The sequence below is a fragment of the Salvia splendens genome, chromosome 9 (assembly GCF_004379255.2).
Source record: "Salvia splendens isolate huo1 chromosome 9, SspV2, whole genome shotgun sequence".
In the NCBI taxonomy this organism is placed as follows: domain Eukaryota; kingdom Viridiplantae; phylum Streptophyta; class Magnoliopsida; order Lamiales; family Lamiaceae; genus Salvia; species Salvia splendens.
The window spans coordinates 6,781,752-6,795,820 of record NC_056040.1 but is presented as its reverse complement, the minus strand read 5'-3'; the positions used below and the strand labels follow the sequence as shown (position 1 = coordinate 6,795,820).

The 14,069-nt window shown below is 38.0% G+C and overlaps 2 protein-coding genes across 2 annotated transcripts; one reads left to right on the top strand and one right to left on the bottom strand.

Moving 5' to 3' along the window:
- The first annotated feature begins 3,947 nt into the window (after positions 1–3,947).
- LOC121747773 (probable plastid-lipid-associated protein 14, chloroplastic) lies at positions 3,948–8,487 on the top strand. The gene is made up of 14 exons (XM_042141885.1): positions 3,948–4,107; positions 4,387–4,732; positions 4,808–4,851; positions 4,947–5,025; positions 5,098–5,214; positions 5,440–5,622; positions 5,697–5,783; positions 5,976–6,085; positions 6,174–6,261; positions 6,352–6,432; positions 6,513–6,589; positions 6,776–6,911; positions 7,486–7,548; positions 7,777–8,487. Exons 2-14 carry the CDS (start codon positions 4,418–4,420, stop codon positions 8,419–8,421), a joined length of 2,025 nt encoding a protein of 674 aa, XP_041997819.1. The 5' UTR covers positions 3,948–4,107; positions 4,387–4,417; the 3' UTR covers positions 8,422–8,487.
- Positions 8,488–8,671: 184 nt separating this feature from the next.
- On the bottom strand, positions 8,672–13,761 carry LOC121747774 (splicing factor SF3a60 homolog). Its single transcript, XM_042141886.1, has 12 exons — positions 13,504–13,761; positions 13,279–13,398; positions 13,096–13,200; positions 12,680–12,822; positions 12,318–12,414; positions 11,940–12,104; positions 10,914–10,985; positions 10,513–10,671; positions 10,284–10,361; positions 9,743–9,871; positions 9,302–9,448; positions 8,672–9,097 (listed from the first exon to the last, which is right to left on the bottom strand). The coding sequence occupies exons 1-12, from the start codon at positions 13,675–13,677 to the stop codon at positions 8,951–8,953; spliced, it is 1,536 nt and encodes a 511-aa protein (XP_041997820.1). The 5' UTR covers positions 13,678–13,761; the 3' UTR covers positions 8,672–8,950.
- Between the last annotated feature and the right edge of the window lie 308 nt (positions 13,762–14,069).

The window sequence follows — 14,069 nt, the reverse complement described above, 5'->3', positions numbered from 1 at the left end:
CGGCCCAGCTGCCCGAGCGTCCACGACTGCCGCCGGTGCCACGACTGCCGCCTCCGCCCCTAGGGCCTCCGCCCCTACCGCCACCAGGGCCCCGACTGCCGCTACCTCCTCGGGTCGGAACGGGCGTTTCCACCCGCGCGGCCGGCGTGTCTGGGATGCCGCCAGAACTGAGCAGACCCATCATAGTATCAAATGCGTCTTGATCTGCTTCGGTGATCGGAGATTGGCTGGCTTGGAAAGGGGAACCCGGCCGCGGCTGGTGAAGCGCGTCTAGGTTGGGTCTGTAATCCCCAAATGCGGAACGACTCAGATTCCGCTGTAAAGGAGGCGGCGTTGGAGAAGACCTCCACGGCTGAGATGGAGGAAGGGGTGGACTCGATGCCCATGGTGGGGGAGATTGATTCCAATTCCAATACTGGGACGGAGTCCCGCCATATCCGGCAAAACCCGACGGCTGTGATGGATTGGTGTCATATCCCGATTCCTCAGAGTCGGATGAGTCGTCGTTTCCTCGATTCATTTTTTTAGAGAGTAGTTGTGTGGATAGTGAGTGGATGGATTTTGTGAAAATGGTGAAAAATAAGTAGAGGGGGTGTGGTATTTATAGAGGGGATGGTGGAAAAAACGTCAAATTTCTCGTTGCCGGCGAAATCGCCGCGGCGGTTCGATGCACTATAGCCGCCGCGCCTATAGGCGCGGCTATACACCCCTCGGCGCGACATCGCCCCGCACACGGCGATCGCGCGTCCGCCGCGTCTCCCACCCCTCGCCGCGTCCAGCCCGCGGCTATCCTCCTTCTCCACTATAATCCGCCGCCCCACCGCCGCGCCGCGCGGCTACCGCCGCGCCTAACCATAGTGGACGCTCTAATGGTCATTGCTCCATAGAGGGTAGAGCATGATGCAGTTTTGTGTGAATCACAAGTAAGAGTTCAAGAAAGATAGGGCATCATTTTTTGTTATTCTTTGGCAGCAATTATAATAGTACTCTTATTGAAAAAAATGGTTTGTGATGGACATTATCTTTTCTATTTTTATAAAACGCAGACCATAGGTCTTGTATTGCATGGCATATTTTGTTAATACGGAGTAGTTCATAACTTGTACTATTAGTATTGAAGTATGAGATAGAAATCATCTTTGGCAAACCTAAATAACCCAACTCCAACTGAACGGTTGCAAGTGTAGCGTAACTATAATTGAATAATTTTAAATTTATCAATTTACGTGCTTTACGGTAAATTAGAGTATGCCCATCGGTGTGCGCTCAGTGATTGCTCAAAGCACAAACAGTCTCTGCAGACATGTGTACAAAACCACATGGATGGTAAACTAATCGTAGCTTGCCACGTGGATTACCCCAATTTATATACTATCTATATTTTAAATTTTATATATATGAATTAAAAGTATAAAAAAATCCCTAAAAGTCATAAATGATTGTTTTGATTTTAAAATTTATTAATCCTTTTACCTATGAATATACCACTCTGCACATTCAAACTTCATTAATCATTCCTTCTATATTTTCATTCAAATTGCTCATAAATGGATTTTATCCAACATTAGAATACAATTCTACACTCATCTCCAAAGTCCTGGAGTTGACCCACATAAGCTCAACGTTGATCCACTCATGGGCGGATCCAGGAACTGATCATCGTGGGGTCGGGCGAGATAAGGAATTTACTACAACTGATCAGTGCGATGAAAACAACTCAAATTTTTTTTATTTGAAATAATATCATACCCCATTGGTCTTATCATAGATGACACACTTTCCTTTTTGGTTTGTGTCAATCAAGATGACTCATTACTAAAATTAGAGACATCTCTACTTTATTGCTTCTCTCATACTTTACTTTCTCTACTTAACATACTCCATAAAATAAGGTCATAAAATTTTATGTCGTCCAAGGAAGGGGTTATCTCCTAGAGACGGAGGGAGTAAATTTCTCTCACTATATACTATCAAAATATAATTCAATCAGTCATCCTTAATATTTCATTTTTTTTCTAATTTGTCACATTAATTTTCACTAATTACAAAATTATGTCAAATATAGGTTGCCTTGAAAAAATAATTGTGCAAGACTAAATCATTTTTAAAAGATCATATGAGCATTTTTGTTCATTAGATAGGAAAAATATTATGTAACGTTTAGTTTAAGAAGAATTGAGAATTTAGTATAATAACAAGATTTAACCTTTTCTTTTTAAACTAAGCTAGTTTTTGAAAAAATTTAGGTTTGTGTTGATTTGATTTAAATTACTAAGATTATACTCCATCCGTCCCTGAAAATTTGTCACCTATTTCCTTTTTCGTCCGTCCCTAAAAATTTGTCACATTTCACTTTTACCATTTTTTGGTAATGGACCCCACATTCTACTAACTCATTCTCACTCACATTTTATTTTAAAACTAATATATAAAAGTAGGACTCACATGCCACTAACTTTTTCAACTCATTTTCTATTATATATTAAAATACTCGTGTCGGGTCAAATAGTGACGAATTTTGGGGGACGGAGGGAGTAATAAATTATGACTAAACCTTTTTAATAGATAAACGTTTAGAATAATTAGAGATAAATTAAAAATTTTAATTAGTTTGATTTAGCTTGAAAATAGGTAATGCAATAGGTCAAAGTAGAGGTAAATATAAAATCTGCTCCTATTTCCTAGAATTAAGTATGATCCAGTTGGACACGCATCTTTCCTTCTTTTTATGTAAAGATGTATAACATATTCCCTCCTAATCTCTCTCTTCTATTCTATTACGAGTGAGAAAAGAAAATGGATGGACTTTGTCTCACAGCCATCACCTTCGACAGCGTCCGCTGCCGTCGTGCGACTCTCTCCCATTTCTTTTCTCTTCCAAAGTTTCCTCTGTTGTGAAACTAGATGGGGATGGGGCAGAAGCTCTAACGTCGTGGGGTCGGCAGCTGAAGGAAGGTGTTTTCCGGCGGTTCTCCGGGGTCGACGGTGGGGTCGGCCGACCCCACTCGACCCCACCTGCATCCGCCGATGGATCCACTCAACCCACCATTCGGCTAATCTTCTCATCCAACTGATTCTTAGCAAAACCACTTGCCTGAAATTGGTTAGCCGCCAACTCCCCCAAAGCATCGACCGATAAAGCAGAGGCTTCCAAAACTAAAGCTTCATATAGTGTATTCGGTTGGGAGCACCAAAAGGATTTTCTAGTGCTACGTCCCATATTGATATTAAAACAGTATCCATAGTGTTTGAGGCATGACCTGAAAAGTTGATGTGATACGTGAATAATATCAGGGATATTGGCATCTAATATCATGGAACTATCAAAAAGTTGGGTTTTTCTCACGAACTTTGAAATTGACAAATAATATCACGAACGTTACCACGAGTTTGTTATTTTCCACCATTGAAAAAATTTCGGCTATATTAATAGATTGAAGAACAAATATGGAGGGTGCTTCAAGAAAAACTATTCTCAAAGATTGAAAATCTTAAAACTCTCGAAATTGTTGTCGAGAAATTGCGAAAAAAAATCTGTATCATGATATTATTTGCCGGAATTTTTTCACTGGTGGGAAATAACAAACTCGGGATAAAGTTTGTGATACTATTTGTCAATTTCAAAGTTCGTAGGAAAAACCCAACTTTTTGAAAGTTTCATAATATTTGGTGTTAATATCCCATAATATAAATATGATACGTGCATTTAGGTCTACATATAAGAAAGAGGTCTTAAGAAAGCCCAAACATCATTCATAAGTATAGTACATATCATTGACTTAATAATTACTAATAACAATGCCCTTAATCAATTTTAGTTATTAATTGAATAGATATACACCAAAAAATTCAACCGAAAATGAGAAGGTTCATCTACAGTGAACCCCCATGCGGTTCCTGCAGTGAGATATTAAAAATTTAAGGCAGGCCGACGTAGACTCGCGATAGGCTCATGTCGCAACACAGCAAACGCTTCCTTACACGCATCCCTCACACGCCTCTCTCTCTCTCATTCTCTTTATTTATTTACTCCTTTTTCCTTCATTTCTCACCTCGCGCTTCTAACAATCCTTGATCGCGGCTTGATGAATTGACCGCCATAAACCGGTAAGCGATGCGGAAATTTACCATTGCTGAACCTGCCTACAATTTCGGCACTATACACAATCTATATTACTTTCATTTTACGGTTTATTATGCGCGTGCGTATATTATTATATTAACTCGTGATCCGTTAATTTTGGCGGTGACATGTGGTAGAATTTGAATTAGCTCGTTTTGAATTATTTTTTTGTTCGGTTTGTGAAATTAAGCATTGAGCTATTGAATTGATTGTGTTTTGAGCTGAGAATTTACTGATTCAGCTCAATATGTGGTTTTATGCAGCTGACGAGAGTTTGCGTTTGAATTGATTTTGATGGCGTTGTGTGCGGGAGTATGCTCGAGGTCGTCTTTCGATTTTGCTGACGTGCCATTTTTGAGAAGTGGTAATTTGTCGAAAAGACGAGTGTTTTTGCCTGTGGTTTTGAGAGATAATAAGAGCCTCCAGAAGCAGAGGTTCAAAATTGGATGCTTTGCTTCGAGAGGAAATGTGACGCCTGAATTAGAATCTGAAGAGAATGCTAGTGTGAGTAGCTCCAAGGACGATGATGGCGATTTTAGCCATGTTATAAAGTTCAAGATGTCGGATTTCAAGATTCACGATCGAGTTAGTATTGGCCTTGGAAATAGGGTATGTGAAATTCTTACTGCAAATGTATCTCTGTCTCATACTCCATTGATGTTGAATTATACATTTGTGCTGCAGGGTGATGAAGTAGTTTATGAAGCCACAGTGAAGGAACCTAGTAGGTGTGTTTTCATTGGTGGAGTTTGTTCAAGCTAATTATTGGTGGAATGCTGTGAAGGTTTAAAAGTTCTGATGCTATTTCTTTTTGGCAATGCAGTCCCCTTTTTAACACAAGAGTGGTACTTAGGCGGCTGGTTAGTACTGGTGCTAAGCGTAGGGGAAAACGTGCAATACAGGTATGCTCTGTGAATCTTTGAGACAATAGTCTTTATCTGTTTTATAATCTTCCTCTTATAACTTTGTTATAGGTGTTGAAGAAACTAGTCCGCCGAAGACTAATGTACCATTCTTACTCGATGCAAGTTCATGGCTATGTCTGCTCATCCACAACTGATGATAGTGATTCATTCGTTCTAGTTCATGGAGTAGGTGGCTCTTTATAATAGCTAAATTTATTCAGTCTTCTATAAATGTGTTACGTGCTAGTATTTGAATTGCATAATATAGGAAAACTGGTATATGACTATTACTGAATACAGAATTTTCATTGGTGTGACTGGTAATAGCAATTCATGTCTGAATGGAATAAATGACCAAGCCTAGGATCTTTTCCCCTACATTTTTCTTATTTACTTTTTATCAACGTACAGTATCATGGCAGTTTGTCTTTGAGACATTGGCTTGAACAATCAGATTGGCTTCCAACTTTGGAAGCTACTATTGCATTGGATGAGGAATCTGTCAGGAGAGTTGGTGACGTTACAGTGGGAGGACCAGCAGTTTCTCGGCAGTTACGCCTTATTCGAATTTTAATGCGAGATCTATTGATTGGAGTATGAAATTTACCCTTGCTTTGTGTTCAAGTTATTAAAGGCTCATGGTTTTTGACATTTCAATAATGACCTAGGTGAATTATCTGCACAGCCATGGACTTGCACATACAGAGTTGAGACTTGAAAATTTGCATATCAGCCCTGTCGACGGACATATCAAAGTGAGTATAACAAATAATATGCATGAAAGGAATACTTATTATACAGGCTTATGGTGGGAGTCCTTTGTTTGCTGCATTAAATCAACATGACATTATATCTTCTACTACTATACTATTCGTGTAAAGAATATTTCTGTTTTTCTTGTTTGGGTAACCCCTGTATGTTCTTCTGATTACATCTGCTACCTTTAGGTTGGGCTTTTAGGAAATGCTGCTTATTTTCATGATTGCAGTTCAGCAGATGATAGCAAAGTCGATGGCTACACTGACAGGCGAAAAATGATGATTGCATTTGATATGAGGTATCATATTAAGTATCTAATACGTCTTTCGTTGCTTTCATCTATCACTATCTATTTTTTAATATGCTTTTTCAAATATATTTGCAAGATGTGTTGGATTTATCATGGCTAAAATGGTTCTGAGGGATCTTATGGATCCGAATATGTTTGCTAGGTTCAAAGCATTCCTTTCGAAGGTAATTCCTTCTTCCATATCTTGTTTCTGCTTTGATTTTCTAATTTCTAACTGAAGTGCTTTATCCTTTTTCCGGATCTGGGGATTTCAGGGAAATGATCCTTCCTGTTTGCGTGAATTTCTGATGCATACTGTCAGCAGGAATTCTTCTCTGGAAAATGATGGATTCCAAGTAAATGCAGTTTTTTTGTTTGGCACTTAATGAACCCTTGACCCATACGCAAGATGGGTGATGAACAAAACTTATTGCAGATACTTGATAGGAACTGGGGTACTGGTTGGAATTTGTTGTCCTTACTCCTTGCTACCAAACCGTCAAAGAGAATAAGGTAAGCTGGATATTTGTTACTGCGGTCTAGATCTGACGTAATGAAAATATCTTCAATATTGTATCAAATGACCATTTTAGATTTTGGGTGAACGAAGCTGAACTAGTCTTCTTGTTTGCTGAATATGATGAACACTGTCTTTTCTTTTCGGTTTCTCCTAATAGTTCTATTGTTGTGCTTCCGCAGTTGCTTAGATGCACTGAAACATCCTTTCTTGTGTGGACCAAGATGGCGTGTAGATCCAACAATGGACATGATTAGATGGAGCCTGGGTTCTACTGCCGTTCGAATTATTGAGGAATACATTTATGGCAGACAGCAGGTTTTCAGAAATTTTCCTCTCTCACTCTTGTATGTGTGTGTGTGATTATATAATAACCTAAGCAATTAGATAGCTTATCTTTAGTGTTTTCTAATATTATCTTGTTTTTAGAGATTCTGTTCATCACAGAGAATGTGGTCTTTCCTTTCCTCTTTTGGCTGCGTATTTGAGCTGACAGCTTTGGAACTCTCGTTATGTATTCCAGCCCTGACATGAACATCCTCTAATATAGTGATAAAATTAGGCCATCACATAACATAGGATCAGGTGGAGTTATTCAGCTTCTAAAGAAGGCCCCGGACAATTTAGTGCATAGATCTTATCGCACTCTATGTTTCTTATGATGTTGAAATAGTCTGATGATGATCAATGGAGAATAGCTGGGAAAGAATGCGCAAATATCTTTGTTTGGGAATCTCACTTACTACATGTTATCCGATTCAATCTTTCCTCATTCACATAAAAGAGGATTTGGGTCAATCAGTGCAGTTTTATTACATAAATGCATGAACCACGCTGAAAATTGGTACTTCAGACATTTTTTATTAACCTCGTATCTGTACTAACTTTTCAGCGACAAAGAATTGCACATTTCATTGAGCTAGTGGAGATGTTAAACCCTCATTCAAAGCCAAGGGTAAGAAGTTTCTTAGCTACTTATTCTTATCCAACTCACATGCCACAACTAATTTCCGACCAAGTAATATCAATATCATGCTTGAACAGTTTTCAATCTATACCCTATGCTGGTCAATCCTTTTAGCTGTAACTTGCTGATATTTTTTATTGGGTTTTGATGTTACCAAAAATGTGGGACTTGATTTCACAATTTACACTGTTTAAATTTTTTAATTATTGCATGCAGAATTGGTTGGATCTGTTGCCTGGTAAATGGCGTCTCCTCTACAGCACAGGTCGTCATATAGGACTGACCCTTCGACAAGCTCCAACCCGTCTCCTCATCGGTGATGTGCACTTGAATGTCTGTAAACTCGCCAAGCCACATGCAACTTTTTCCTTGGAATCAGACATATGCTTCACAGTCATGCCAGGTATTGGTAATGACTGGCCCCACGAAAAAACCGGAACAAGTGGAAGATTACAAGTGACTTCTCTCTCTAAGCTGAGGGCCGGGAAGCGATTGTACATAAAGGAGGAAATGTCCACCAAACTCCCTCCAACCACACCGGATATCAGCGACTCTGTTCTAGAAAAACTGTCGAGCAAGAAGTGGAGAAAGATTATGCCTATAAAGGAGTTCCCTTCGAGTCTACCTGTTGCAAAACTTGTATCGTCTGATGTTGATATCACGATGAGTCTGGACGAACCATTGACGAGAGAGATAAAAACCGCGCAAGATGTGATTCGCGAGGTGAGAATGCAAGTTCCACCTGAACTGTTCGATCCGTCGAAAATCGTATGTGGCACTTATGTAGATTCTAGGCTGCTTGTCCTACGAAGTGTGAATGGTTCTGCTGTGTTGTTCACGAGGGTGGTACAAAATTGTTGATCAAAAAGCACTAGTAATGTACAGACAGTCAGGCTGTTAATAATGCAGAAAATTTTACTAGCCTCAGTTTGGAATTTGAAGGAAATTATTCTGTAACGCCAAATCATTGAACTTTTAAATGCTGTAATTAGAGTATATGATAAATATACATAATTGTAAATAGAAAGGCATTTCAGCCAGATGCTCTAATATAGACTGCTTGGGAAAAATATTCCAAACCCAATGCAACAAATAGTAGATGGAAGCTTTGTGAAAATATAATAACAAAATTTCATTAGCAAAATTACATGCTACATACATGACCTGCGTCTCTTAAGCGCTCACAAAGCCAGCTTAGGAAGTCATTCTAAGCCATGCTAAGAAAAAACAATAATACAGCAAGATAGCCTACACAGAAGCTTCCCATCAATATGATAAAACTTTAATCCAAAAGAAGGGAAGCCAAAGAATTTTTGGACGGTTCTGCTGAGATGTAGTTGCGTGCGTGAAAACCATTGATTAGGTCCAAAAGCCGCATTTGGTAGTTTGCTCATATCAGACCCTGACGTTGCAGATCTGTATATGTCTTCTTGTTGTATATATTGCCCTCATGATCTTCGTATTCCTCTTCAAGATCCGGGCGCCATTTATTAAGGCCTTGCTTTTCTTGTATTCTCTCCCAAAGGTGTTTTGCTTCCTACATTATGATATACACGTAATATCAAACCGCAGCATATTCACAAAAAAAGACACAAAAAAAATGTGGAGGTTAACCTAGAATGATATTTAAGCCATTGCCTATGTGGACACAACAAAACCCTCTCCAATAGCAAAATCCATTCGAAGACAATTATCAACGAGGAAACACAAGCAGTACATGATTAATATTTATGAAGTGTACCTCGATTGATGTTATCTCATTAAAGTTCTTGGTGTTAGGGATTCCTAGACATCGCATCCCGTGTTGGTGCCTCCATTCCTTGAAGTGGCGTTCATAGGCTCTGCGACCCCAGTAACTATGGTTCCCACATATCTCACATTTGAACTCCTGATAACACTCGCGAGTTCTTGTGAGGATTAGCAAAATATACCTAACAAGGTTATAACAAGTCATGGCAGCAGAATTCTGGTGTGAAGTATTATTATGAACATTCAAAAAAATTCAATAGTCAAAATTATTTGATATGATTGTCAGCACTTACGAATAAACCACATGAACACCCTTCCATACAAGTGCTTTAATAGAAAAGATGGCGTGAAAAGTAACCCGTGTGCATGATAAAGTTTACTTCTAGGCATTGTATATAATCAACACCAGACTGTGAGCATAAATTGTGATTACCTGACCAAGCCCATGAAGCTTATACAACCAGTAGGGTATTGGCTTTCCGTCCCATCCCATGGGCAACTTCAAGGGATTGTAAATCTGTTGATCTTCATCGTCACTCTCAGACTCGGGTTGTGCTTCATCCTGATCACAAGATTCCAATAAAAGTCAAATTATTATTAATATGCAATCCAGATACAAGTGGAACCAATCTGTCTAATAAGAAGTTAAAAACTGCTTTATGTGTCAGCTGACTCCAAACACCGAAGTGTTATGTAACGAATCATATAAGGATAATTAGACTTGTACATTTTTATAAGATGACAACATTCAGAACTGGAGCACCAAATGCTCATTAAAGAAGTTCTAAAGATCAATCATATTTGGTGGGAATGCAATCATGCATAAAATCCCAATCTAAATGTCCTTTGCAATTTTACCAATTACAATGTTTCCCCTGTGCACGAAGGCTTCTTTTCCTCCCCTATATAAGTTTTTCACATATATACAATGCTCTCTTACATAAGGGGCAAGTTTACAGAGTTTGAAATAGTACCTCTTCACGTTCTTGTACGATTTCATCATAAGTCAATGCATGTTTCTTCTCAATATTTTCTTTAGTCCGCACAATCGTCTGCAAAAAGTCAAGAAACAAGAAGTGAGTTCATCGATCATGTGAATACTTTTATAGTCCATAAAAATGTAAGTGGACATAAGAGAGTATGCACATGACATTTGCATGGGAAGGGTATAAGCAAAAGGAATGGAGACAAGCATGAGCATACCTCATGCAACAGGTCACACATTTTTTTCATCTTTGCTTCCATCAACGCAATCTCTTTCGCATCTTCACTTGGTTGCTGGGCCATACCGCCACCATTTTGTTCATGTTTGCGTGAGCCTTTGGCGAAATGTTTCCGATCCAATTTGTCAAGTGGTGTATGCTGCAAGCAAAGAAAATTGATAAGATCAGTGGCATGCATAAAACACAGTTAATTCATAAACAGAGGGTCGCCATTGTTATAGATCACAAGCATAAACCCAAAAACAAAGAAGTAACTATAAGCTACAGCCTACAAGACAAAAATCTAGTTGTATAATCAGAAAAAGACATTTTTAAGGTCAGGAAAATATAGTGAACAATAAGATAATGGAAGTTCATAAAGATTATTACACCCTAACTAACCTTTGTAAGAAAAAGCCTTTCTGCACGCTGCTGTAACGTACCACCCGTCTTCAGACCAAGAGCAGACAATGCCTAAAACAGTTATCAGTCACCAATAGCGTCATTAATTGGAAACAAAATGATCGTTGTAATTCGATACAGGTGTAGAAAGAATTAAAAGGTACACATGCATTAGCAGATCCAGGGGTGGTTAGTGGGGATTGAACCTCTCCAACCACACCCAAATTTTTTTCACAATTTTTAGTAGGGGTGAGCAAAAGAACCGAAAACCGAATATCTGAACCGAACCAAACCGAAATTTTGAAATTCGGTTCAGTTTTTTCGGTTTTTCGGTTCGGTTTTAAAAATACAAAAAAAATCAGTTTTTCAGTTCGGGCTAAAAAAAAACCGAAAAACCGAATTATATTTTAAATATAATATTATATATATATTTATTCTATTAATTTAATATATTATATCATATATATAATATACATTCTTTTAATATATTTTGTATAATATGTATTTTATATATTCTATTAATTTTATATTATATATTCTATTAATTTTATATTATATATATTTATATTCTATTAGTATATATAAAATAAAATAAATTATATATATATATATTAATATATAGTACTATTTTTTCAGTTTTTCGGTTTTTTTGAAAATTTCGGTTTTGTTCGGTTTTTGGTTTTTCGGTTTGGGTTTTGAACTAAATTCGGTTTTTCGGGTTTGGTTCGGTTTTGGCAAAAAACCGAACCGAAACCCGAATGCTCACCCCTAATTTTTTAGATACCCCAATCATTACACGGCAGACCAACCAGTTCCGTTTATTGGCTTATGCAGAAGGCATTACTTTTTTTTACTGATATATAGCTTTATACCAGCAACCACCTAATCTTTTCTTTTCACGTGAACAAACATTGCAAGTTTGCAACCCATCAAAAATACACGCCAATTCATTTTTTTCTTCAAAACAGCATAATACCAATATTGGCTAAAGAAGAATGCAACAAATGTAATGAAATGCAGTCACACCTCCTTTAACTTCTCAGGTCCTACTTCCATTAGTTGTTCAACTGTACTGTAATAATCAAGATCAATCAATGCCTCGTGCTGTTTGATATTCCCATTTTCATGATTCTCGCTCTGCCATCCTTGAATCAGTCCGCTAGTCCATAGCTCTTCAAATTCAGTAACAACCTGCCAGAGAGAAAGGCTTTCGGATATTAAAGCGAACTGAAGTTAACCAAAAGGTCAATCAATTATTAATCACACACTGCTTCATGGGATCACACATGGAAACCATAACAAAGTTGGCATAGTTCATATTTCAAAGAGTTTATGGCATCTAATGTGCAAAAGAGAATAGTGATTACGGTATAGGACTAAATGACAACAAGTTTGGAAGCTAACCTTTGAAAATATTCTCCCAAGATCTTGCAAAGGTTCTGTCCGCTCAAAAAAGTATATAAGATATTCCAGAAGTTTCTGCATATAATCCCGGTATTGTCTGTTCAAAACAAGGGAAAGGGATGAACAGCGAGCAAGATGGATGACAGAGAACATGGAACTTTTTCTCATCTTCAATTGGGGGGAGGTCTCAAAACAATAAAGAGTGAATACTATTTTAACAAATTTGTGTTTAATATCTGCAGATGAAGAAGGATGCAAGGCAGTCGGACAGGTCCAAAGACATACCAGCCAGCCCCAACTAAAAGAGCAGATGCAACGTTATATTGTAGCATTCATTTCCAGATAAATTAATAATTATATACCTAGTCAACTTCAATTTGCTTGACATCTTCCCTGTATCTGAAAATACATCAAGATAAGCAGAGTACTCAATTTGCTGCCCAGACTTGGAGTTGATGTACTCATTATATAGTTCATGTAAATCAAGGTACCGTCCAAAGGCTTCCTGAAATAAAATCATGATAAAATGATACTTATAAAACAGCAAGTCTGCTAGCTTACAGGATCACAAATGAGGTTTTTGAGGAAAACGTCCAATGTAAAGATGGCATGTCCTCTTTTAAGAAATATAGTTCAAAACTGGGACAATCAGAGAGCATTTCCATCGAACATTGCCCCTTTCAACTTTCATATACTAGTTCAAATCCAAAGTTTATAGTTCCAAGTATATGTGTTTAGCGTATTTGTTCTTCAATAATTAAAAATCAAAAGAACAAACCTCCCCAGTGAACTCAATGACTGGCTCCTCCTTGAGAAGATGTTCATACTCGTCAGTAGTGTCAACATATCGCGCAGCTGGATGCCGCCTATGGTACTCCCTTATCTGCGTAAAAGCAATTCTTATCACGAAAATTCGTCCAAGAAATATCAGAAAACACCATACAACCCTAGAATTACAAACCTCTTTTAATCTATCGTAAAATGCACTAAACACGTTAACATTCGCCGACGTCCAACTCTGTCCACCAAGCGCTGCAATCTCATCCTTCCTCGCACTGTCCTTGTCCTCATAAATCTCGACCTAGGAACAAAAATAACCACAACAAACAAACACAAAAATCTCAATTCACGACGAATCAATCGCTAAAAATTACTGAAACATTGTATAAGCGCATTAAGACTTTACGAGTTTGTTAGATGTGTCCATAATTTGCTCAATCATGTTGCGAACTCGGTGGCTCTGGTAGAGGCGGTCCCTGTTGGTCGGCGGCTCGGTCTGGAGATCCTTGACGACGAGCCGCTCGAGACGCTCCACCTCCTCGTGCGAGGCACGCGTCACCTCCAGCAGCGTCGACGACATGATTTCTTCTGCGCAGAGCTTCTTTGCGACGGAGGGTTTTTTTCTATTCAGTGGGGTTTGTGGTGAAGACGATGAAAACAAATTTACGATGCGAGTCATCTCTTTTTTATTAGCTAGTGTGATACACTAATATTCCTTAATCTTATCGAAAAATGTATCAATGGTCCCAAAAAATATTTTATATTATTTTTAATACAATAATACTAAAATAACAAGAGTTATCACTAGTGTAAATATTTAAAGTTACGGAGCATTTTGAACTTTTCAATTCTCCTTTTAAATTTTTTTATTTTTTCTTCCATCACTATTTTCTTTTATAAACTCAATTATACCTTCATTTAAATAATCTTATGCACTATGATTTCAAAATTTTAAATAAGAAATCAAATATT